Source organism: Pelodiscus sinensis, chromosome 28 (assembly GCF_049634645.1).
Source record: "Pelodiscus sinensis isolate JC-2024 chromosome 28, ASM4963464v1, whole genome shotgun sequence".
NCBI lineage: Eukaryota > Metazoa > Chordata > Testudines > Trionychidae > Pelodiscus > Pelodiscus sinensis.
The window spans coordinates 11,682,054-11,705,058 of NC_134738.1; the positions used below are offsets into that span (position 1 = coordinate 11,682,054).

The 23,005-nt window shown below is 63.2% G+C and overlaps 1 protein-coding gene across 1 annotated transcript in view; it reads left to right on the forward strand.

Moving 5' to 3' along the window:
* HR (HR lysine demethylase and nuclear receptor corepressor) overlaps positions 1-23,005 on the forward strand; it is a 52,598-nt gene that overhangs the window by 28,730 nt on the left and 863 nt on the right. Inside the window, exons 3-18 of the mRNA XM_075911122.1 lie at positions 2-971; positions 3,631-3,826; positions 7,619-7,848; positions 8,096-8,245; positions 9,187-9,282; positions 10,420-10,541; positions 11,019-11,100; positions 11,483-11,637; positions 12,741-12,947; positions 13,231-13,402; positions 14,060-14,135; positions 19,362-19,492; positions 19,984-20,103; positions 20,383-20,522; positions 21,754-21,930; positions 22,370-22,492. Coding sequence (XP_075767237.1) covers positions 2-971; positions 3,631-3,826; positions 7,619-7,848; positions 8,096-8,245; positions 9,187-9,282; positions 10,420-10,541; positions 11,019-11,100; positions 11,483-11,637; positions 12,741-12,947; positions 13,231-13,402; positions 14,060-14,135; positions 19,362-19,492; positions 19,984-20,103; positions 20,383-20,522; positions 21,754-21,930; positions 22,370-22,492 — 3,147 coding nt within the window. The remainder of the gene's footprint in view (position 1; positions 972-3,630; positions 3,827-7,618; positions 7,849-8,095; positions 8,246-9,186; positions 9,283-10,419; positions 10,542-11,018; positions 11,101-11,482; positions 11,638-12,740; positions 12,948-13,230; positions 13,403-14,059; positions 14,136-19,361; positions 19,493-19,983; positions 20,104-20,382; positions 20,523-21,753; positions 21,931-22,369; positions 22,493-23,005) is intronic.

The window sequence follows — 23,005 nt, forward strand, 5'->3', positions numbered from 1 at the left end:
GGAGGTGCACCCGAAGGAGGACCCTGGCTTTCCTCCTTCAGGAAAGGACCTGGCCCCGGGGCCTGATCGGGCGCTGCCGCGGCTGCTCGGCCCGTACGAGGCGGGGAAGGCGGCGTGGGATGGAGAGCGCGAGACGGAGCTGAGCTGCGTGGAGCCCACGCAGAAGGAAGCGGAGCAGGTGGGGAGGGTGGCCCTGGCCCCTCCCAGCCACGAACCCCGTCCCGCCGGTCACGGCCAAGCGGGCCAGCCGCTGTTCTACCTGAAGCACAAGGTGGCAGAGAGTGTGTGGGCCGGCCGGCCGCTGGGCCTGGCTTATCCTCTCTGCCAAGCGCCCGCCGGGCCCTCCGAGTCCAAAGACGAAAGCCTCGTGCACCAAAGCCTGCAGCCTGGCTCCCCAGCAGGACCTCCCCTCACCGACAGGTCCCAGCCCCCGGCAGGGCTCCCATCCGGGAGGGGGCTGCTTCCGGCGCAGGCGTTCCCCTGCGAATGCGCCTCCTGGGCCAGCTCCCCGAGATGCTGCAAGAGGTGCCAGGGGGCCGTCCGCACCTTTGGCGCCAGGAATGAGAGGCCCGGGCCGTACCCAGAAGCGGATGGAGCCTTGGGAGGCCGTGGTGCCCAGAGGGGCAAGGTCTCCTTGCTGGCCTGCCCTCCCAGCAATCACACCAAGCTGAAGAAGACCTGGCTGACCCGGCACTCGGAGCAGTTCGGCCTGGCCCAGGAGGGCTTGCCCCTGCGGTTCAAAGCTTTCAAGCGGGAAGGCCAGGAGAGCGCAGAAGGAGCTGGCCAAGCCGGCAAACGGGCAGCTAAGCGGGCTCACAGCCACGCCGCCGGGGAGGCGCTCTGCGGCCCCGGGGGCAGCTGTCCAGCAAAGCGCAGCTCACAGGCGGCCGGCAGCGAGGCGCCCATCCCCCCGAGGAGCGATCGCGACGGCCTGGAGCAGGGAGACGTGAAAGCAGACGCAGGAGAGGAAGGTGAGAGGGGTGGGACTGGTGTAGCCAAGCGGGGGCGCTAGGCCGAGGGGGGGCTGGTAGGGGGCTAATTGTAGCTCTTTGGCTGCCCCATCGGTGCGCAAGAGCCGCCTTGGTGAGCGGACGTGGTCTGCCGAGCTGAGCACGTTGGCACAGGCTGGGCCACATTCAGGGATAACTTGCCTTGGGCAGGAGACTTCCGATGGAGACAAGGGCCGTGCGATACCTTGGCTGTGTGGGCGGCTGGATGAAGGATAAAATTCAGTTCCCACTCCGTGGTCACTGAGAAACACACACACACACATACCCACATGCACACACACACTCACACGCACACACATACCCACATGCGCGCACACACTCGCGCACACACACATACCCACATGCGCGCACACACTCGCGCGCACACACATACCCACATGCGCACACACACTCACACGCACACACATACCCACATGCGCGCACACACTCGCGCACACACACATACCCACATGCGCGCACACACTCGCGCACACACATACCCACATGCGCACACACACTCGCGCACACACACATACCCACATGCGCACACACACTTGCGCGCACACACACATACCCACATGCGCACACACACTCGCGCGCACACACATACCCACATGCGCACACACACTCGCGCGCACACACATACCCACATGCGCGCACACACTCGCGCACACACACATACCCACATGCGCGCACACACTCGCGCACACACACATACCCACATGCGCGCACACACTCGCGCGCACACACATACCCACATGCGCACACACACTCGCGCGCACACACATACCCACATGCGCACACACACTCGCGCGCACACACATACCCACATGCGCACACACACTCGCGCGCACACACATACCCACATGCGCACACACACATACCCACATGCGCACACACACTCGCGCACACACACATACCCACATGCGCACACACACTCGCGTGCACACACATACCCACATGCGCACACACACTCGAGTGCACACACACACTCACGCACACACACATACATACCCACATGCACACACACACTCGCACACACACATACGTACCCACATGCACACACACACACATACTCACATGCGCTCACACACACGCACAGACGCTCATACACACATGCTCTCTTTCATACACACACACACACTCACGTGCACACACTTGCACCCCCCACATACACATGCACACATGCATACACACACAGCTACTCATACACACACTCACACACACATGCATACTCATGTTCACACACACAGATACTCATACACACACTCTTGCACACAGTCATGCACACATACTCACACACACGCACACACACGTACTTGCACACACACTCACGTGTACACACACACATACATGCACGCACGCGCACACACACACACACACACAGCAGGTACTCCCACCTCCCACGACAGCTCGAATGCTTCAGAAGGTGGGAGATTTGGGGAGGGCAGGATCCAGGAATTCTTCCTAGGGCTTCCTGCCACCCCCTCTGCATGGGAGACGGCATTCCAACCCGTTCGGACGCGGTCCCTGCCCCGAAGAGCATACAGGGCAAATTAACATGGTGCAATAGGAGTCGGTCATTAAAAGGCGAGGGGGTGGGGCAGGCACGGGGAACACAATCAGCACGAGTCCTTCGGGGTCGGGGGTCATGTTTTCCGGGGTGTTTGTGCAGCACCTGGCGTAGCGGAGGGCCAGCTGTGCACAGCTGGCAAGGCACAAATAAGAGCAATCGTGGGCGGACACCGCCTCGTGGTTCTTGGAGGGGTTTGAATACAGCTGGGGGCTGGGGGAAGCCTTACTTTGGGGGGGGGGTTCCTTTGCCTTCTGGTTCCGGAGCTTTTAGGGTCACGTGCTCTAGCCGCCCTCCCTTTCTGCCCCCCCAATCCCAAATTCTAGAGAGTGACCGTGCGGTTTTGTTTTACGTGCAAGCTGAGACTCAGAATTTCTGGAGCTCGAGTGGGGGGCAGAGGATGCTGCTGGAGGGCAGGCCTCAAAGATGCTCCTGGAAGGAGGAGAAAGAGGACCGAGCGGGGAAGGAGGCCAAGTCAGAGATGGCAGCAGCTCTGGAGAAAGTAGGGCCAGGAAAGCCGCCCAGTTTGAGTCTGATGCTCAGGGCATGCTGGGGAGCCAATGAGATGGGAGAGGACCCAGCTGCAGTAGCGGGAGGAAGGAGCTAGCTAGCATCAGAGGCCCCCGGATCTTGTGTGGGCCCCTGGATTCGTCCATCGCCCTGTGAGTGACCTACCTCTCCACCGTGGTGCAGCCGCACCTCGCACTGTGCCCGACTCCTCCAGGAATCCCAGCCCCCCTGGGCCACGCTCCTGTCTTGGGAGGCCAGTGGGGTTGGCCCCAAGGTGGATGGGGACCGTCCAGCCGGCCCGGTCGTCTCTCCTGGTTTCCCCAGGGAAGGAGGGGAGCGTGGGGATGGCGCGGTAGGAGACGGGGCAGAATTAGGCTTGGGTGCAGCTGGGGACCGGCCCCGGCGCGACCAGACACTCCGCTGCTTTCTGTAAGCGCAGCGGGGACAAGCGTCCCTTGGCCGCGCTGCAGAGTGCGACACACGCGCCGACCGCAGCGAGGAGTCGTGGCCGGTGTCTCGGTCGCAGGGGCTGGATCTCCCGCCGTGTCGTTTCCCCAGGGCGCCTGAGCTGCAGCGGAGCGGCGGCCGGGGAGCTGCTGGAGAAGCGATACCTGCAGAGCGTGCCGTGCGGGGCCCTGCCCGACAGCATCGAGAGGTGCTGCGTGTGTGCCGCCCGGGACGGGGCGGGCTCTGTGTCCCGGGAGGAGGAGGAAGGACCGGCGGAAACCTTCTGCAGGCTCCTGCACTTCCGGAGGTGAGCACCGACGCGCGGCTGCCCTCTTCCGAGCAGCACCCCAGGGGCTGGCTAGGGCTGTGATTTGGGAGGGCATGGGGGCTGCTATTGGCAGCAGCCCCTCCTCCCCCTGGGGGCTTTTGCTCTCTCCTGCAGCGCCTCCAAGCAGGGCATTTCTATCTGAGGGTAGAAGCGGGTGTTAAGCCTCCAAAGGGGACGCTGGGTTGGGATGGGAAGTTGCTAAACAAAGAGATCAGCAGGGCAGCCGAGTTATCTCCCTAGGGACGTGGGGAGTCCCATTGTTGGACATTTAACCCCAGACTGTGGAAGGCCCTGGAGGATCTGATATAGAGACCAGCCCTGCCTTTAGCTGGCCGCATCTTTGGGACAGGGCCTGCCTTTGTCTGTGTTGCCCAGAACCCACCACCATTGCTCCTGGTCTGTGCCTCGAGCGCCAACCTACCCAGGTCATACAAATAGCGGCCAGGCCATCTCGACTCCTCTGCGCCTCCGTCCCGCCGCTGCAGTCCTGTCCATCACCTCCTGCTCCTGCCAGCTGGCCTGGCTGTGCTGGTGAGAAAGAAACGGGCATAAAATGCCAGGCCAGGTAGCAAACGCTGAGGCTGAGGATGCTACGCATCCCGGCAGCGAATGCTGATCTGCAACTGTGGACACCGTCAAAGCACGGTAGGGAAAGGGGGGCAGTGCCCCCTTTTATCTCTCCAATGGCACCCTCCCCACACACACACTTCTGTAGAGCCTTATACACCTGCCATCACCGGAGAGCTCCCAACTTCAAGCAGCCGAGGTTACTCTGTAGCAGTCTCTGGTAGCTGAACTCTCTGTTTGAGGCCTGCAGACAGACAGACAGACAGACCTCCAGTACCTTCCAGGACACAAGAGTCAAATCATCACCTTAAAAAAAGTGCTTTTTATTACAAAACAAAAGATAAACTTGAGAACGCAGACTGGGTGGTGAGACGATACAGAGCAACTAAGGAAAACAAAACACAGAGGAAAATCTCTGGGCACAATTCTGGATGGTAAATGGGGAGGGGAGGCAGAGAGTCATATAGCGCAGTTCAAACTGAACCACAAAATACAGAAAAATTACCCTGAACACGACTAGAGTCACTTTTTTCCCTTTCTTCTCTGTTCACTCCAGTTCCGTGTTCTGAATTCCTTGGAAGCCTGGTAGTCCTGCCTGGGTTGAAATCATTCTGTGTCAGCTCCTAGTTTAACTCTCCCACACTAAGAAAGCAGGCAAGGAATCTAGATCCAATTCAAATTTCAGCTCTCTATCTCAGTTGGTTCTCCCCGCTCCCTGGCCGACACCCTTGCTAGCTACCTGGGTTTAACCCCTTAGTCACCGGGTGCTGATCAGTGCTCCTCCTGTCCATTACAGGAGCCCTCTGGCCAAAACCAGAAGGGGTGCGGTTGGTACAGTCGGGGCTGTTGTGCTGTCTGAAGAGGCTGTAACTGGGGAAAGGGGGTGGCTTGCCAGCTGGTGTGCTAAACAGCACCATCAGATCTTTGAGTCAGCATGTTCGCTCCAACATGTAGCCTGATGCCAGCTCTGTTGTGGGACAGCGGGTGACTCTAAAAAGGACGTCGGGGTCCTGGCTGACAACGAGCTAAACGTGAACTCCCACAACCAGCTGTGAGCAGAAGGACCAGCACAGTCATTGGGCATGTTACCGGGGGAATGTCCAGTCGGCGTCAGGTCACTGTACCTCTGTCTTTGATGCTAGCACGGCCACTGGAATCCCGAGTCCTGTTCAGGGTTCCACAACTCAGGAGTGCTGATCAGTTGGAGAGAGGACTCAGGAAAGAGCCACGGGAAACGTTAACCAGGGTGCTCCCCCTACGGCCCGTGGACCGTACGTGGCCTGCCAGAGCATTTCATAAGGCCTGTGGCTGGTTCACCGTGCCGTGCGAACGGCTGGGTCATTCACATTGCCTTGCTGTGTTTAGAACAGTCTGCTTTGCACCCGCGTGTGAACGGCTTGATTGTGATGTCCAGTATTATCCGTCTCACGACACAGATAGACAGATAATACTGGACATCACTATCAAGCTGACCTTCCAACAAGCTGACCTTCCAGTATAAATCAAGACCAGTGACTTGAAATCGTATTAAAAGACGTAGCATCTGTGTGGCCCCCGCAAGGTTGCGCTTAGAGTGAGGGGGCCCTGTTATGGGGCCCACTGAAAGAAAGGCTCTCCAGTCACGCAGATCCAGATTTTACGGGGTTCTAGGCCTGGGCGTGGAAGCGAGACACATTTAGACTGGAGATAAGGGGCACGTTTTTAATCGAGAGGGTGATTAACCCTTGGAACACTTTGCTCGGCGCTGTGGTGGATTCTCCATCCCTGGGCATTTTAAAACCGATGGTTTGCTAATAGATCTGCTCTGGTTCAGTCCGGAGTTAATTCAGGGACGGTCTCTGGCCTGCATTAGGCCAGGCAGGGGAGCTCCTCAGGTTTGATCATCTCTGAGTCTGGGAAGTGTGGGTAGGGTTGCCAGGTGTCCGGTATTCAACCGGACAGTCCGGATTTTGGGCCCTCTGTCCGGTAAAAAATTCAGAAAATACCGGACATGTGCAATATCCAGTATTGTCTGGTTTTCCAGCTGGGTGCCTGACAGAAGCCTGGCGGGGGCGGGGGAGTGGCTGGGAGGGGGCGTGATTGGAGCTTGGAGCTTCTGGTTGTGTCTGACGTAGGAGTGACGCCTTGGGGAGGAGGGGAAGCCCCGTCCGTGCTCCTGAGCGCTGGTCAAGTGCATTGTGGAGCCGGAGCCGGACTCGCTCGCGCTTCGCCGGGACCACGTGCGGGATGGGCAGCGCCCTGGGATCTGCATGTGCCCGGGTCAGACCTGCTCCCCGCCGGCTGATTCTCTCCCCTCCCATTCCCCTCCCCCCCCCGGCCAGCCCCACTCCCCCCAACCCCTCCCGACCAGCCCTGCTTCCTGCCGGCCGGTTCTCCTCTCGATCTCCCCCGGCCAGCCCCACTCCCCATGACCAGCCCTGCGTCCCGGCAGCCGCCCCCCCATCTCCCCTGGCCAGCCCCGCTCCCCCCAACTCTCCCCCACCAGCCCTGCTTCCCATCCCCCCCTTCCTCCCGGCCAGCCCCGCTCCCCCCAAATCTCCCCCACCAGCCCTGCTTCCCGTCCCCCCCTTCCTCCCGGCCAGCCCCGCTCCCCCCAACTCTTCCCCACCAGCCCTGCTTCCCGTCCCCCCCTTCCTCCCGGCCAGCCCCGCTCCCCCCAACTCTCCCCCACCAGCCCTGCTTCCCGTCCCCCCCTCCTCCCGGCCAGCCCCACTCCCCCCAACTCTCCTCCACCAGCCCTGCTTCCCGTCCCCCCCCCTCCTCCCGGCCAGCCCCGCTCCCCCCAACTCTCCCCCACCAGCCCTGCTTCCCGTCCCCCCCCCTCCTCCCGGCCAGCCCCACTCCCCCCAACTCTCCTCCACCAGCCCTGCTTCCCGTCCCCCCCTTTCTCCCGGCCAGCCCTGCTCCCCCCAACTCTCCCCCACCAGCCCTGCTACCCATCCCCCCCCATTCCTCCCGGCCAGCCCTACTTCCCTCCCAGCCGGTCCCTTCCCATCAAGTGTGTCCGGTATTTTTTCCGAAGCTACCTGGTAACCCTAAGTGTGGGTTGAGCTTACGGGAGCATTAGCCCTTCAGGGAACCTGGCTGGGGAACACCACGGCCTCCTTCCGGCCCCAGGTCGCTGACCCCCTTGGCTGCATCGGGGCTCGCCCCCCCCAGTAGCTCTTTGTGACCATGGCTGAGCTCTCTCCGTGCTGCTTCTAGGCTGGCGCTGCGGGACAGTGGCGAGCTGAGCGTGGACGGGTTTTCCACGCTGGACGAAGCCGAGGGCGAGAGCTTGTGCCTGAGGATCTCCAGCCGGGAGAGGAGGGACAAGGACGTCGGCACCAGCCTCGGCCTGGCCAAGTATCTCCTCTCTGTCCTGGGCGACCAGTTCTGTGAGGCCATCAGGCGCGACAAAGAGGCCAGGCTGTGGGCCCAGGGGGAAAGCAAAAGTGAGTCGGACGCCCCGGGGCTGGGCGCAGGAGATGCTGGCGTGGGACACGGCGGGGTTGGGTTCCACGTGGGCTCGACGCTCCCTTGCCTGGGGTCACCATTCACGCCCCACACATGTGAAACGTGAGCTGGGAATCGTGATTTTTGTTGCACGGAGCCCCCGCTGGGCTTGAGTCTCCCGTGCGAGAGCAGGGGCTGGGTCCTGGAGCGGGGGGCTGGCGGCTGAAGGTGTTTGTTCCCTCGCAGGGGTAGCAGCCTGGCGGCGAGGGAAAGGCAGCCTGCAGGCCTGCGATGTCTGCCACCGCGGCCTCTTCAACGCCCACTGGAGCTGCTCCAGCTGCGGGTTCCAGCTGTGCCCAGCATGCTACCGGACTGAGAGAGAGCGAGCCAGCCCAGGTACTTGGCCCAGCAGCGGGGAGTGAATTTGGGGGGAGGGGGAGCAGGCTTGAGTCGGCTATGGCCATTCAAGCCATTCGTAAGAACAGGGGGGCCACCAAACGAAATGAATCGGTAGCAGGTTTAAAGCAAACAAAAGGAAGTTGTTCTTCACACGACACACTGTTAACCTGTGGAACTCCTTGCCAGAGGATGTTGTGAAGGCCAGGACTTTAACAGGGTTCAAAAAACGAACAAACTAACAAAGAAAACCAACAACTAGATAAATTCATGGAGGTTCGGTCCATCAATACTTATTAGCCAGGAGGGGTAGGGACGGTGCCCCTAGCCTCTGTTTGTCAAAGGCTGGGAATGGGCGACGGGAAGGATCACTGGATGATTCCCTGTTCTGTTCACTCCCTCTGGGGCATCTGGCCACTGTCGGACGACAGGATGTGGGGCTCGACGGACCTTTGGTCAGACTCAATCTGGCCGCTCTTCTGTTCTTATGAAAGCATTTAGCACATTGTACGGTAGCTCACCAGAGACGCTCCCAACTCAGGCAGCCCAGGGTGCAAGGTGAGCCGGTATGTGATTGCCAACCCGAATGTGCCAATAGGCCCTGTATATAATGGACTGGGTTAGCCCCCCAGATCCAAACGTTGGGGAGGGGTTGTGTGTGCAGACTCCCATTATCAGCCTGTTTGCCCCGCGACCCTGGCATGGCTCTGGGTACGGACAAGCCCTTAGGCTACCAGTGGGGAGATTAAATCTTTACTGGGCGGGCAGAGGGCCCAAGCTGCCCAGCTTGTAACTGGATTTCAGCCTCCCCCTCATCCAGGGTCTGAGTTGGGAGCCGTCTCGAAATTCCCCGGCTGAAGAGTTTCAGGGGGGCTGGGGCGAGGGGGGGGCGGTTTGCCAGCTCTCGGCAGTGCCTGGAGCCGGGTGGTTTCTCTCTCTAGCCCGGCCAGAGGAGTCCGCGCCGTCGGCCAGGTGTGCCCAAGGGCAGGGCCATGGCATCCTGTCCCTCGTCCCCGCACAGTTCATCCCCACCCATGGTGAGTTGCCCCCCGGCGCGTCCCCGGGCAGGCTTATGGCGGGAGAAGCTGGAGTGGAGAGACCGAGGCAGGCTCCCCACTCCTGTGCTTCCTGCTCGGTACAGGACATGGGAAAGGAGCCATCTCATCAAATGCTCCTTGCGCTGTTCCCTGCAGCCTCCCTCCCCCCGCCCCTGCCTGCACTGCCACCCTGCTCCCTGCAGCGCCTCCTGCTGGGGGAGGCTGGGGCTGCAGTAGCTGGGCACTCCCCCCCCCAGTCAATACTCCCACCCTGCTCCCTGCAGCGCCTCCTGCTGGGGGAGGCTGGGGCTGCAGTAGCTGGGCACTCTCCCCCAGTCAATACTCCCACCCTGTTCCCTGCAGCGCCTCCTGCTGGGGGAGGCTGGGGCTGCAGTAGCTGGGCACTCCCCCCCCAGTCAATACTCCCACCCTGTTCCCTGCAGCGCCTCCTGCTGGGGGAGGCTGGGGCTGCAGTAGCTGGGCACTCCCCCCCCCAGTCAATACTCCCACCCTGTTCCCTGCAGCGCCTCCTGCTGGGGGAGGCTGGGGCTGCAGTAGCTGGGCACTTCCCCCCCAGTCAATACTCCCACCCTGCTCCCTGCAGTGCCTCCTGCTGGGGGAGGCTGGGGCTGCAGTAGCTGGGCACTGCCCCCCCCCCAGTCAATACTCCCACCCTGTTCCCTGCAGCGCCTCCTGCTGGGGGAGGCTGGGGCTGCAGTAGCTGGGCACTCCCCCCCCCAGTCAATACTCCCACCCTGTTCCCTGCAGCGCCTCCTGCTGGGGGAGGCTGGGGCTGCAGTAGCTGGGCACTTCCCCCCCAGTCAATACTCCCACCCTGCTCCCTGCAGTGCCTCCTGCTGGGGGAGGCTGGGGCTGCAGTAGCTGGGCACTCCCCCCCCCCCAGTCAATACTCCCACCCTGATCCCTGCAGTGCCTCCTGCTGGGGGCGGCTGGAGCTGCAGCCCCACGGCTGTCCTGCAGACCGAGCTCCCGCCCCCTCCCTGGCCCCGGTGCCTGGGTGCGGATCCCCTGTGGCGCTTTGCACTGGGCCCGCCAGGGAGGGAGCTGCGTTGCCCAGCCGGGCCGTCTCCTCTCAGTCCTGCCGCCGCCTCTCACCCGTCTCCATCCTCCCCCCAGTCCTGGCCGAGCTCTGGCAGCGGATGCACGAAGTCCGGGTGAAGTTTGACATCGACTCGCGCTGCCCCTGCCGAGTGAGCGTCTTGAGCAAGAGCCTGACGGACGACGCGGGGGGCGGGCAGGTATGGGGGGGGAAAGCAGCCAGAGTGGGGCCTGTTGGGACAGAATGGGGGGGCAGGGAGATCGGGGGGGGGATGAAAAAGGAGCTGGCTGAGCAGGACACACCCGGCTTGGCATTGACCGGGGGGCGGGGGGCTGGGAGCAGGCCCAGGCGGCAGGGGGGTATCCCTCGAAACTCGGGGCCCCTGGCACGCACGGGGGAGCAGCAGTGTGAGGGTTGCTATGGCTGGGGGTCTGGATCTCTCTCCTGGACAGGTCCCCCCTACAGGGCTGCTCTGGTCTCTGAGAGAAAGGGTCAGCCCCCGATCACAGACCCCCGCCTGCCGCGCTCCGTGGTGTCGCTGCCTTGACTCACAGCTCGATGCCGGGGGGGATGGCGCCCGGGGGCCCCCTTCCCCGGGAGGCAGCCTCGGGGGGGCAGGGCGGGAGATGGTCCTGTGTAGGGCGCCCCCATGGACCCCTCCCTCTGGCTGTTTCAGAAGGAGGGGACGGGGACCAAGACGCCTTCGCTCCGACCTGCCACCAACGGAGAGGCCGACGGGTGGAGGGCGGTCAAGGAAGGTAGGTCTGGTGCCCGCATCGCTGGACTCGGGCACTCGGTGCGGCCGGGAGCCAACCCGCCCTCCTCTGTGGCCCCTGGGAGACGGTGAGGGGGCGGCAGGCTCGTGGGCCGTGGCACCCCGGGGGGAGAGACGACCCTGGGTGTTCCCCAGGGCACACGGGAAGGGGATAGGGCTTGGGAGGGAGGGGAGCTGAGGGCAGGACAGTGGTGCATTGTCAGGGCTCTAGGGGCAGGGCAGCGAGGGGAGCCCGGGGTGGAATGGGGCCTGCTCTGTGCCAGGGGGGGGGCATCGGGGGCTTGCGGCTCTACCCCTGTGGGATACCCAGCTCAGAGTCCCCCGGGGCGAGGACTTCAGCGTCGTGTCCCTCCAACCCCCCGCAGAAAGCCCAGACGCGGGCCACCCGTCCGGCGAGCCGGGCCCCAAGGGCGCAGTGCCGACCGCCACGCTCTGCGAGCTGCTGACCTCCACGGCCGTCCGGCTGTGCTTGGGCCAGAACGGCGTCCGCATGGCCTTCGCGCCCGTCGCCCCCCGCCTTGCCCAGCGTGAGTACAGGCCGCTGCCGGGCCCTCTCGGGTCCGTAAGGGCGTGAAACCTTAACTGGGAATCAGCGGGGGCTGGAGCAGGCGGGCAGGGGGCCCGCCATGGACATGGGCCGTTCTCATCCGGAGCCTATGGGGCGCCACGCAGGCAGGGGCTGGGGGCTGCTACAGTCGGACTAGACCGGTCCCCATCCTGGATCCCACTGAGCTAACCGGTTAGACGTGAGGCTGGCCTAATGTTTACCCAGTTCACTGGTTCCCTGGGATTGCACACCCCTAGTTCTTAGAGACGCTGGGGGTCCCCTCCCGCGTCCGAGCCCCAGACCTGAGCTCTGCAACTCAGGCCGCACAATGAGGGGCAGGCGGGGGGCTGGATTCAGCTCCAATCCCAGCTCCGACTTGCCTGCCCCGGATGCACGACCCCAGGCCACCGAGGCTGCGCCGCGCGGCGAGACGGGCTCCGACGGGGCTTTGCTCGCTCCGGGGGGCAGCCGGCAGAGTCTGCTCGCACCTGAGCCGGCACAAAAGGCCGCAAAGGGAGGGAGCTGTGTGACGGCGCGTTGGGGGTCCCCCGTCTCCTGCACCCCGAAATGGCACAAACAGACTGCACCAGCCGGTGGAATAGAGGAAGTTTATTGCCTCTCCAGGATACAGCACAGCACAGATGGAATCTGGTCACAGAGCTGGGCTAGGATGCCTCAGGCCCCCTTGAGATGGGGGAGACTGGGCCCCTAAACTCCAGCCCCTTTCCCTAGGCTGTCTCCTCCATGCTCCCAGACAGCCACTAAACTCACTCTCCTCCAGCCCTGCCCCCCAGCCAGGGCAGCATCCACCTTCCTTTGTTCCTCTCCATGGGGGGTGTCTGGCCACTGGTTTGCATAGTGACTCATCCTGTTTTGCTGGGTCGTGGTACCCACGGCAGCCAGTGGGGGTTACCCCAGAGCCAGCAGCATAGAAACCAGCCAGGTACCCCCACTACGTCACAGCCTGCCTTTGGGGGAGGCCCCTCACTCCTCTTCCTCCCCAGCCCCCGGGAAAGGGGGATTGGGGCAGGAAGGGCGTGGGGGAGACGCTGGGCTTTCAGCCTTTGCCCTCGCAGGACGACCGGCTCACCAACATCCTGGACAGCATCATCGCGCAGGTGGTGGAGCGGAAGATCCAGGCGGAACAGGAGCTGAGGAGCCCGGGCCCCCCTGAACTGCCGGTCTGCCACTCCCTCCTGGCCCCGGGGGGGCTCCTCTGGCTGCACGACCCGGCCCACTCCCGCAACTACACGCTGTTCCCGCAGCACTGGGCGCAGGGCCAGGTGGGGACGCAACGCCAGCCCCTGTCTGCTCGGTCCCGGCCCAGCCCCCCGTGCGCCAGGGTCCCACCGTGCCGCGGGCTTGTTCTAGGGGGCAGGGGCTTGGTCCGCTCCTCCACCAGGGCAGCTTTCGGAGGGTCCCCTGTGGGAGGGCTGGGAGCAAGCTTGTCACCCCCCACATTCCATTCTGCCCCCCTCCTGTGTCCCCGGGGTGACCTCTCCTGCACACTCTCCAGGCATGCTCCAGCTGGTAACCCTGTGCTGCCCCCCCCCCCCCCCCCCGCAGCCTGTCTTGGTTTCAGGGCTGCAGAAGACGCTGCAGGGAAGCCTGTGGGAGCCGGAGTCCTTCTGCCGTGAGCAGCAGGGGCGGGAGGTGCAGGCGGTGACCCTGCGGAGTCAGCCGGGCCAGACCAGGATCAGCAGCCAGGACTTCTGGGACGGCTTTGCCTCCGGTGCCCGTAAGTGGCCGGGCGCCTGCCGGGGGGCGGGGGCAAGACCAGGAGCAACGAGGGGCTGGCGGGGCGCAGGGACGGCCGCACCGCAGCTTGGTGGCTCGTGAGACAGGACAGGGCTGGGTGTCAGCCCGGTGCCTGGTAGACACAAGCCCACGTCACACACCCAGCTCTGGGGGCTCCCCCCCTTGATGGCCACCACAGAGGGGTCCAGGACTGACTCCCCTTGAAAGGGTCCCTTCCGGGCTGGGATGTGGCCGGTGGTGCATGAGTTTCCAGTCTCCAGCGCATGAGGGGAGAGAGGGGCGGATCTGGCTCCTTTCTGCAGCCCTAGAGCCCGGCTGAGTGTAAAAAGGCACCAGGAAACCCCGGTTCTTTATTACCCCTTCCCCCGTGCAGAGAGGAGAGACCCAGGCAAAACACAGGGCCTGGGCCGAGCACGGGGGGCTGCCTGCCCTGCGCCCTGGGCGAGCGTGGCCCCGGCTGCATGTGCAGGGGCGTTCGCCTGACGCTTGCCCCATCCCGGTGCCTGGAGCTACAGTAAGAATCAAGCTGGGGGAACCAGACAGGGTTGGGCTCTGCCAGGAGACACCGTGCTCCCCCCAGCCTGCCAACACGGGAGACCCCGGGGGCTGTAAGACTCTGCTCTTCCCTTCTCTGCAGAACGCCTGGAGACAGAGAGCGGCGGGGGCCAGCCGCTCAAGCTGGAGAGCGGCTTTGGGGACATGCCAGCAGGCAGGTATGTGTATGTGGGGGCAGAGAGAAAGTTCCCCACTCGCCGGTGTCTGTCTCCACGCTGGCTCGCCCGTCCCCGCGTCCGCCTGTTTCCCCACTCGCCGGTGTCTGCCTCCACGCTGGCTCGCCCGTCCCCGCGTCCGCCTGTTTCCTCACTCGCCGGTGTCTGTCTCCACGCTGGCTCGCCTGTCCCCGCGTCCGCCTGTTTCCCCAGTCGCCGGTGTCTGTCTCCACGCTGGCTCGCCCGTCCCCGCGTCTGCCTGTTTCCCCACTCGCCGGTGTCTGCCTCCACGCTGGCTCGCCCGTCCCCGCGTCCGCCTGTTTCCCCACTCGCCGGTGTCTGCCTCCACGCTGGCTCGCCCGTCCCCGCGTCCGCCTGTTTCCCCACTCGCCGGTGTCTGCCTCCACGCTGGCTCGCCCGTCCCCGCGTCCGCCTGTTTCCCCACTCGCCGGTGTCTGCCTCCACGCTGGCTCGCCCGTCCCCGCGTCCGCCTGTTTCCCCACTCGCCGGTGTCTGCCTCCACGCTGGCTCGCCCGTCCCCGCGTCCGCCTGTTTCCCCACTCGCCGGTGTCTGTCTCCACGCTGGCTCGCCCGTCCCCGCGTCCGCCTGTTTCCCCACTCGCCGGTGTCTGTCTCCACGCTGGCTCGCCCGTCCCCGCGTCCGCCTGTTTCCCCACTCGCCGGTGTCTGTCTCCACGCTGGCTCGCCCGTCCCCGCGTCCGCCTGTTTCCCCACTCGCCGGTGTCTGTCTCCACGCTGGCTCGCCCGTCCCCGCGTCCGCCTGTTTCCCCACTCGCCGGTGTCTGTCTCCACGCTGGCTCGCCCGTCCCCGCGTCCGCCTGTTTCCCCACTCGCCGGTGTCTGCCTCCACGCTGGCTCGCCCGTCCCCGCGTCCGCCTGTTTCCCCACTCGCCGGTGTCTGCCTCCACGCTGGCTCGCCCGTCCCCGCGTCCGCCTGTTTCCCCACTCGCCGGTGTCTGCCTCCACGCTGGCTCGCCCGTCCCCGCGTCCGCCTGTTTCCCCACTCGCCGGTGTCTGCCTCCACGCTGGCTCGCCCGTCCCCGCGTCCGCCTGTTTCCCCACTCGCCGGTGTCTGCCTCCACGCTGGCTCGCCCGTCCCCGCGTCCGCCTGTTTCCCCACTCGCCGGTGTCTGTCTCCACGCTGGCTCTCCCGTCCCCGCGTCCGCCTGTTTCCCCAGTCGCCGGTGTCTGCCTCCACGCTGGCTCGCCCGTCCCCGCGTCCGCCTGTTTCCCCACTCGCCGGTGTCTGCCTCCACGCTGGCTCGCCCGTCCCCGCGTCCGCCTGTTTCCCCACTCGCCGGTGTCTGCCTCCACGCTGGCTCGCCCGTCCCCGCGTCCGCCTGTTTCCTCACTCGCCGGTGTCTGTCTCCACGCTGGCTCGCCTGTCCCCGCGTCCGCCTGTTTCCCCAGTCGCCGGTGTCTGTCTCCACGCTGGCTCGCCCGTCCCCGCGTCTGCCTGTTTCCCCACTCGCCGGTGTCTGCCTCCACGCTGGCTCGCCCGTCCCCGCGTCCGCCTGTTTCCCCACTCGCCGGTGTCTGCCTCCACGCTGGCTCGCCCGTCCCCGCGTCCGCCTGTTTCCCCACTCGCCGGTGTCTGCCTCCACGCTGGCTCGCCCGTCCCCGCGTCCGCCTGTTTCCCCACTCGCCGGTGTCTGCCTCCACGCTGGCTCGCCCGTCCCCGCGTCCGCCTGTTTCCCCACTCGCCGGTGTCTGCCTCCACGCTGGCTCGCCCGTCCCCGCGTCCGCCTGTTTCCCCACTCGCCGGTGTCTGTCTCCACGCTGGCTCGCCCGTCCCCGCGTCCGCCTGTTTCCCCACTCGCCGGTGTCTGTCTCCACGCTGGCTCGCCCGTCCCCGCGTCCGCCTGTTTCCCCACTCGCCGGTGTCTGTCTCCACGCTGGCTCGCCCGTCCCCGCGTCCGCCTGTTTCCCCACTCGCCGGTGTCTGTCTCCACGCTGGCTCGCCCGTCCCCGCGTCCGCCTGTTTCCCCACTCGCCGGTGTCTGTCTCCACGCTGGCTCGCCCGTCCCCGCGTCCGCCTGTTTCCCCACTCGCCGGTGTCTGCCTCCACGCTGGCTCGCCCGTCCCCGCGTCCGCCTGTTTCCCCACTCGCCGGTGTCTGCCTCCACGCTGGCTCGCCCGTCCCCGCGTCCGCCTGTTTCCCCACTCGCCGGTGTCTGCCTCCACGCTGGCTCGCCCGTCCCCGCGTCCGCCTGTTTCCCCACTCGCCGGTGTCTGCCTCCACGCTGGCTCGCCCGTCCCCGCGTCCGCCTGTTTCCCCACTCGCCGGTGTCTGCCTCCACGCTGGCTCGCCCGTCCCCGCGTCCGCCTGTTTCCCCACTCGCCGGTGTCTGTCTCCACGCTGGCTCTCCCGTCCCCGCGTCCGCCTGTTTCCCCAGTCGCCGGTGTCTGCCTCCACGCTGGCTCGCCCGTCCCCGCGTCCGCCTGTTTCCCCACTCGCCGGTGTCTGCCTCCACGCTGGCTCGCCCGTCCCCGCGTCCGCCTGTTTCCCCACTCGCCGGTGTCTGCCTCCACGCTGGCTCGCCCGTCCCCGCGTCCGCCTGTTTCCCCACTCGCCGGTGTCTGCCTCCACGCTGGCTCGCCCGTCCCCGCGTCCGCCTGTTTCCCCACTCGCCGGTGTCTGCCTCCACGCTGGCTCGCCCGTCCCCGCGTCCGCCTGTTTCCCCACTCGCCGGTGTCTGTCTCCACGCTGGCTCTCCCGTCCCCGCGTCCGCCTGTTTCCCCAGTCGCCGGTGTCTGTCTCCACGCTGGCTCGCCCGTCCCCGCGTCCGCCTGTTTCCCCACTCGCCGGTGTCTGCCTCCATGCTGGCTCGCCCGTCCCCGCGTCCGCCTGTTTCCCCACTCGCCGGTGTCTGCCTCCACGCTGGCTCGCCCGTCCCCGCGTCCGCCTGTTTCCCCACTCGCCGGTGTCTGCCTCCACGCTGGCTCGCCCGTCCCCGCGTCCGCCTGTTTCCCCACTCGCCGGTGTCTGCCTCCACGCTGGCTCGCCCGTCCCCGCGTCCGCCTGTTTCCCCACTCGCCGGTGTCTGCCTCCACGCTGGCTCGCCCGTCCCCGCGTCCGCCTGTTTCCCCACTCGCCGGTGTCTGCCTCCACGCTGGCTCGCCCGTCCCCGCGTCCGCCTGTTTCTCCACTCGCCGGTGTCTGTCTCCACGCTGGCTCGCCTGTCCCCGCGTCCGCCTGTTTCCTCACTCGCCGGTGTCTGTCTCCACGCTGGCTTGCCTGTCCCCGCGTCCGCCTGTTTCCCCACTCGCCTGTGTCTGTCTCCACAGGGGCTCACCTGCCCCTGCGTCCGCCTGTCTCCCTTTTCACCTGGGCCCATCGTTGCCTCTGCATCCACTGCCTTCCCTCATCTCCTCCCCGCTTGGCAGACCTAGGACCCAACACTGCTTCTGCCCTTTGCGATCACTGTACGTATCGCTTCCCATCTGAGGACTTCCACGCCGCTGAGGGACATTGACCAACCTGGGTAACCATCCTCTGATGCTGGCAATGAACATCCCCCGCATTTCAGATAGGGAAACTGAGGCATAGAGAGAGAGTTGGTGGAAGAGCTGGGAATCGCATTCCCAGCCCCTCCCTGCTCCAACCACTAGAATCCATTGCCCTTCTTGAGGTGAGAATGGAGCCCAGGAACCCCATCTCGACAGTCCCCTCCTTGGATCATTCGAACCGCGGCCTAAATGCCTGGGCGTCACAAACCGTCCGCTGGTTTCCCTCCCGTGGCTGGGGGCATCCCAAGTCCTGCCCGTGGCAGTGGCATGGCTGGGTTGCTGAGTGACGGGGGCCCAGGGGCAGAGCCGAAGGCAGGGCCTGAAACAATGAAAGGACAAACCCCAAGGGTCTAGGTGCGTTCCACGCCCTCCTGGCTGACGTGGGTGTGCCACCCGGCCAGCCACAGAGCCCGGCTCATCCAGGCAGGCTGGGCCAGCTCTGTGGCTGTGTCAGATGTGTCCCGCACCTCGCTCGCCCGCGCGAATCCAGGCATAGGCATGCACATCACATTTCATTAGGGGTGTGCACCCGGAGAATATTTTTTTTAAGGCGAACATTTATTGAATACACAATCATAAAGGACATTATTTTTATTCATCAGACAAACTCAAGAAACTAAAACTTAACTAAACTTAAGTTTTTTACAATGAACAACTAAACTTTACTTAAAAGAGCAAAGCATGCGATTAAATTAAAACGCAAAGCCACTTTTTTTTGAGACATTAGGGTGTGCCTGGGCACACCCGGCACACCCCCTGCCCACGCCTATGAATCCAGGTGCGTCCCATTGCAGTTAGTGGTGTCTCCGTGGGTTAACTTGGAAAAGAAAATCCAGCCTGTGATTGTGGGTCGTACCATTTTCCACTGCTCTAAACCCCAGGTCCACTCGCTGCACCCACATGCCCTGGGGTGGGGGGGAGTTTCTTATCTTGGGTTAGCCAACGTGGGCCCAGGAGCAGGGAAGACCTTGCACATTGGGTTAGCGGCTCAAGATCAACCCCAGATCCGCCCCTAGGCTTCAGCAGGGGCTGAGCTGCTGTGTTTTCCCGGCTGGTTTAACTCAAGCTAGCTAGCCCCGGTAAGGCGGTGGGGCAGGAACGGGGCTCCTGCCCTTTGGCCTTGCGTGCCCTGTGCGTGCCCAGGCATGCCACACAGAGGACACCTCTGTGCACCGAATCTTGCTGTGGGGTCACGCTGGCAGGCCGGGGTGGCCTGGCTGGAATTGGAGTCCCTGAAGGAAACACCCGGCGAAGCTGCGTTAAGAATGTCCTTGCCATGTAACATAGTAGGGCTGCGTGAGATTTCTTCCGGGCCGGCTGCCTTCACAACATCATCTGGCAAGGAGTTCCACAGGTTGACTGCATTGGCTGAAGAAAAACTCCCTTTTGCTTGTTTTAAACCTGCTAGCTATTCATTTTGTTCGGTGACCCCCTGGTTCTTATGTTATGGGAACAAGAAAATAACTTTTCCTTATTCCCTTGCTCCATTCCTATCATGATTTTATAGAATTCTTGGGAAGGAAGTCCTTTTTTTGGCCCCAGTCCTCCCTCCCCAATACCTGTTCCTGCAGGAGAGAGACTGAACGCCCAGGGCTGGCCCTCGGCTGGGCGAATCCCAGCAGAACAAGCTGGGGGCGTCAGAGGGGAGCGAGTCTGAACACGTCACTGGGGAGTTCCATGACTTCTCCTCTCCCGCAGGGCTGAAAACCTCTATGCCAGTCTGCCGCTGCTGGAATACTGCGGGCTGGACGGGAAGTTGAACTTAGCCTCGTACCTGCCGGGCGGCTGTGGTGGACAGTGGCTGAGCCCCCAGATCTGCGCCGCCTACGGTTGGTCCCGTTTGCCGCTTGCATTTCGAACGCCTGCTTGCATGCGGGCTGCCCGGGGGTCGCCAGGCAGGGCGAGCCGTGTCAGCGTCCCCTGAGAGGTGGGGAAACTGAGGCAGGCCTGGTGGAAAATAGGACCCAGGAATCCTGACTGTTAGTCCTGTGCCTTATCCTCTCTGCCTCGCTTTGATGCCTGTGTATTTACAAGAGGCTGCTGGCCTCAGACAGAGTCAATAGCTCTGCTTGGGTTCTTTTGTGGGGAGTTATGATATTCTCAGTACCGTCTATTACGCACGTTACGGTAGTGCCTAGAGACCCCAGCTGTGATCCGGGCCCTACTGCCTAGGTGCGGTATTCACGTGGGCCTGCTGGCGTTCTCCTTTTGGAAACAGCAGGGACGGGAAAGCAGCCTCTTCCGGCTCAGCTGAGGGGGCTGGCAGGCCCGTGCGTGAACGGAGCTGAATTCTCACAAGACATTTGCTCCGGCTTCCCAGGGGTGGCTCCTGAGGACAGGACCGTTGGGACCAAAAACCTGACCGTGGAGACGACAGATTCAATCAGCGTCTTGGTGCACGTTGGGGCGTACCCGCTGGACGGGCACAGTGCCCAGAAAGGTAGGGCGCAAGGCAATGTTCCCTCTAATCATTTCCACCCATGTACGGATTTTTACCCTCCATGTGCAGAATAAAATATTTCTGTGCACCGAGGCCTGTGCGAATGTGCACCACCACTAGAAACACAAAACCGAGCTGTGGGCACTCTGCTAATCAGCTGGGCAACATTGGACTCTCTCCTAGTGCCCAAGTGCTCAGAGACTGCTGGTGCTAGGAGCTGACTGGGCTCGGATTGTGAGCAAACTACCCAGCCTAATAGCCCCTCCCTTTGTGCCACAGAGATTCTGCAGTGGGTGGAAGAGGATGCGGTTGATGAAATCCTTAAGGAGCGGCTTTGGGACGCTAGGAACCGGGCCGGAGCCCTGTGGCACATCTTCCGAGCGGAGGATGCTGATTGCATCAAGGAGTTCTTACAGAAGGTGAGTGATAGGTGTGGTCGCCTCTTCCCAAAAAAGATCTTTTAGTAGTGGGAAAGGTTCAGAAAATGGTGAAGGGTTTGGAACTGGAGCCATATGAAGAGCGATTAAAAAGAGGGGGACTTTTCAGCTTAGAAAAGAGGAGACTAAGGGGGGATGTGACAGAGCTCTATAAAATCATGATAGGAATGGAGCAAGGGAATAAGGAAAAGTTATTTTCTTGTTCCCATAACATAAGAACTAGGGGGTCACCGAACAAAATGAATAGGTAGCAGGTTTAAGACAAGCAAAAGGAAGTTTTTCTTCAGCTAATGCGGTCAACCTGTGGAACTCCTTGCCAGATGATGTTGTGAAGGCCAAGACTTTAACAGTGTTCAAAAAAGAGCTAGATAAATGCATGGGGGTTAGGTCTGTGGCGTAGTGAGGGTGTCTTGCTGGTTGCTGGGCTTGGGCAGTCGGCTGTGGGTGACCTCCACTGGCGGCTGTTTGTAGCACGGCCCAGCAGGACAGAGGATGAGTCACTAGGCAAGGGGCTCCCAACCTGTCTGACAGGTCGCCTCCCAGGGAGAGAGACAAAGGGAGGAAGGCGGGGTCCAACCCCTGGTGGGGGGCAGGGCTGGAAGAGAGTTTACTTTCTGTCTGGGAAGCAGGGGAGAAGGGGGCTGGCATTGTAGGGCCCAGCAACCCCTCATCTCAAGGGGGGGCCCTGAGGCCTCCTAGCCCCAGTTCCTGTAACCAGATTCCATCTGTGCTGTGCTGTATCCTGGAGAAGCAATAAACTCCCCCTGTTCTACTGGCTGGCGGAGTCTGTTCGTGCCCCTACGGGGGTGCAGGAGTGGGGAAACCCCAACGCGCTGTCACAGGGTCCATCAATGGCTGTTAGCCAGGATGGGCAGGGATGGGGTTCCTGGCCTCTTGTTTGTCAGAGGCTGGGAAGGGGCGACAGGGGAGGGACCACTGGATGAGTCCCTGTTCTGTTCACTCCCTCTGGGGCATTGGCCACTGTGGGCAGACAGGACACTGGGCTAGATGGACCTTTGGTCTGACCCAGTCTGGCCACGCTGATGACCCTCGCGGGGGGCTGGGCCCAGAGTCCATTCCCAGAGGGTTTCTGAAATCTGTTCTTAGCACTGCACCCAGGATCTAGTGGGCACGTGCCCCGCCCAGCCCTGAGGTCTCTCAGCTGAGACCTGCCACACTCATCTCATGTCAGCTGCCCCCTTTCCCCTGGCAGGTGTGTAAAGCCTCAGGGCAGGACGGGGGAGAGCAGCTGGATCCGAGCGGCCGCGGGAGCTGCTACCTGGACGCGTCTCTGCGCCGGAGGCTGCGGGAGGAGTGTGGTGTGAGCGGCTGGACCCTGCTCCAGTTCCTGGGCGATGCCGTGCTGGTGCCGACGGGTGCGCCCCACCAGGTCAGGAGCCCAGCTCTGGTGCACGTTAGCCCTTGCCAACGGGCTGGGGATCGGGTGCTGCCCCCTTTGACCCTAGCCAGGGGGTCCTCTAGGAACATCTTGCATGTCTCGCCAGGAGTGCGCCAAGCACGTGACAAAGCGTCATTATCGCCGTTTGGCAGTTGGGGAAACTGAGGCACGGCGCGTGACAGCGACTTGCCCGAGGTCACCCAGCAACAGCGTTGGGAGTTGAACCCCAGTCTCCTAAGTCCCAGGACCCTATCCCCTGGGCCGTGCGACCTCCTAGGATGCCTTTTATCCATGCATTAATCAGCAAGCGCAAGGAAGCACCTTTCCCCTGCCTGGGCACCTGCTCTCTCCTCCGGCAGGATGGGGCCTTCCCCTTCTGATGCTTCCCCTGGGGCTCCCTCATGCGCTCTCCCCCCCCCCCCCCCGGCAGGTGCAGAGCCTCAGCAGCATCATCAGCGTCACACAGCGATTCCTGTCGCCAGAGAACGCCGCCCGCTCGGCCCGGCTCGTGGCCACGGACCCTGCCGGCATTGCACAGAGACTTCATGCACAGGTCAGGGGCTAACCTCCCCGCACAACCCCTCCCATCTCTCACAGGGGGGTGCCTGGCTCAGCTGGGTAGGGTCAGGAATAACTGTCCGAGCAGCTGTCTCAAGCTAAGCAGAATCCAGCCCGGTCAGCATGTGAATGGCAGAGACCAGCTGTTGGCGATTCGCTCTGAATCCAGGGTTCTAGGGGCCAACCAGGGTGCTGAAAACAGAGAGGGCCGGCCTGAGATACCAATGTGATTTTTGCAGGGGTCCAACTATGAACCTGGCCTCTGGCATGTCCAATGGGGTTACAACACTCTGCTTCCTTCCAACCCCCCCGGCAGTTTCAGGTGTAAATGGGGTTGCTCTTTGCTTCCTGTTGTGCCGCGCTGATGTCCGTCAGCGGTTGTGTTCTGCCCCAGAGCTGGCTGCATTTTGGTCTGAGGCGAAGCAGCGTCTCTGATCGTGCCTGGCTTGGCTCTGGTGTGGGTCCGTCGATTTCAGCTCCGCTCCTCCTGCTTCCCACGGCCGGGAGT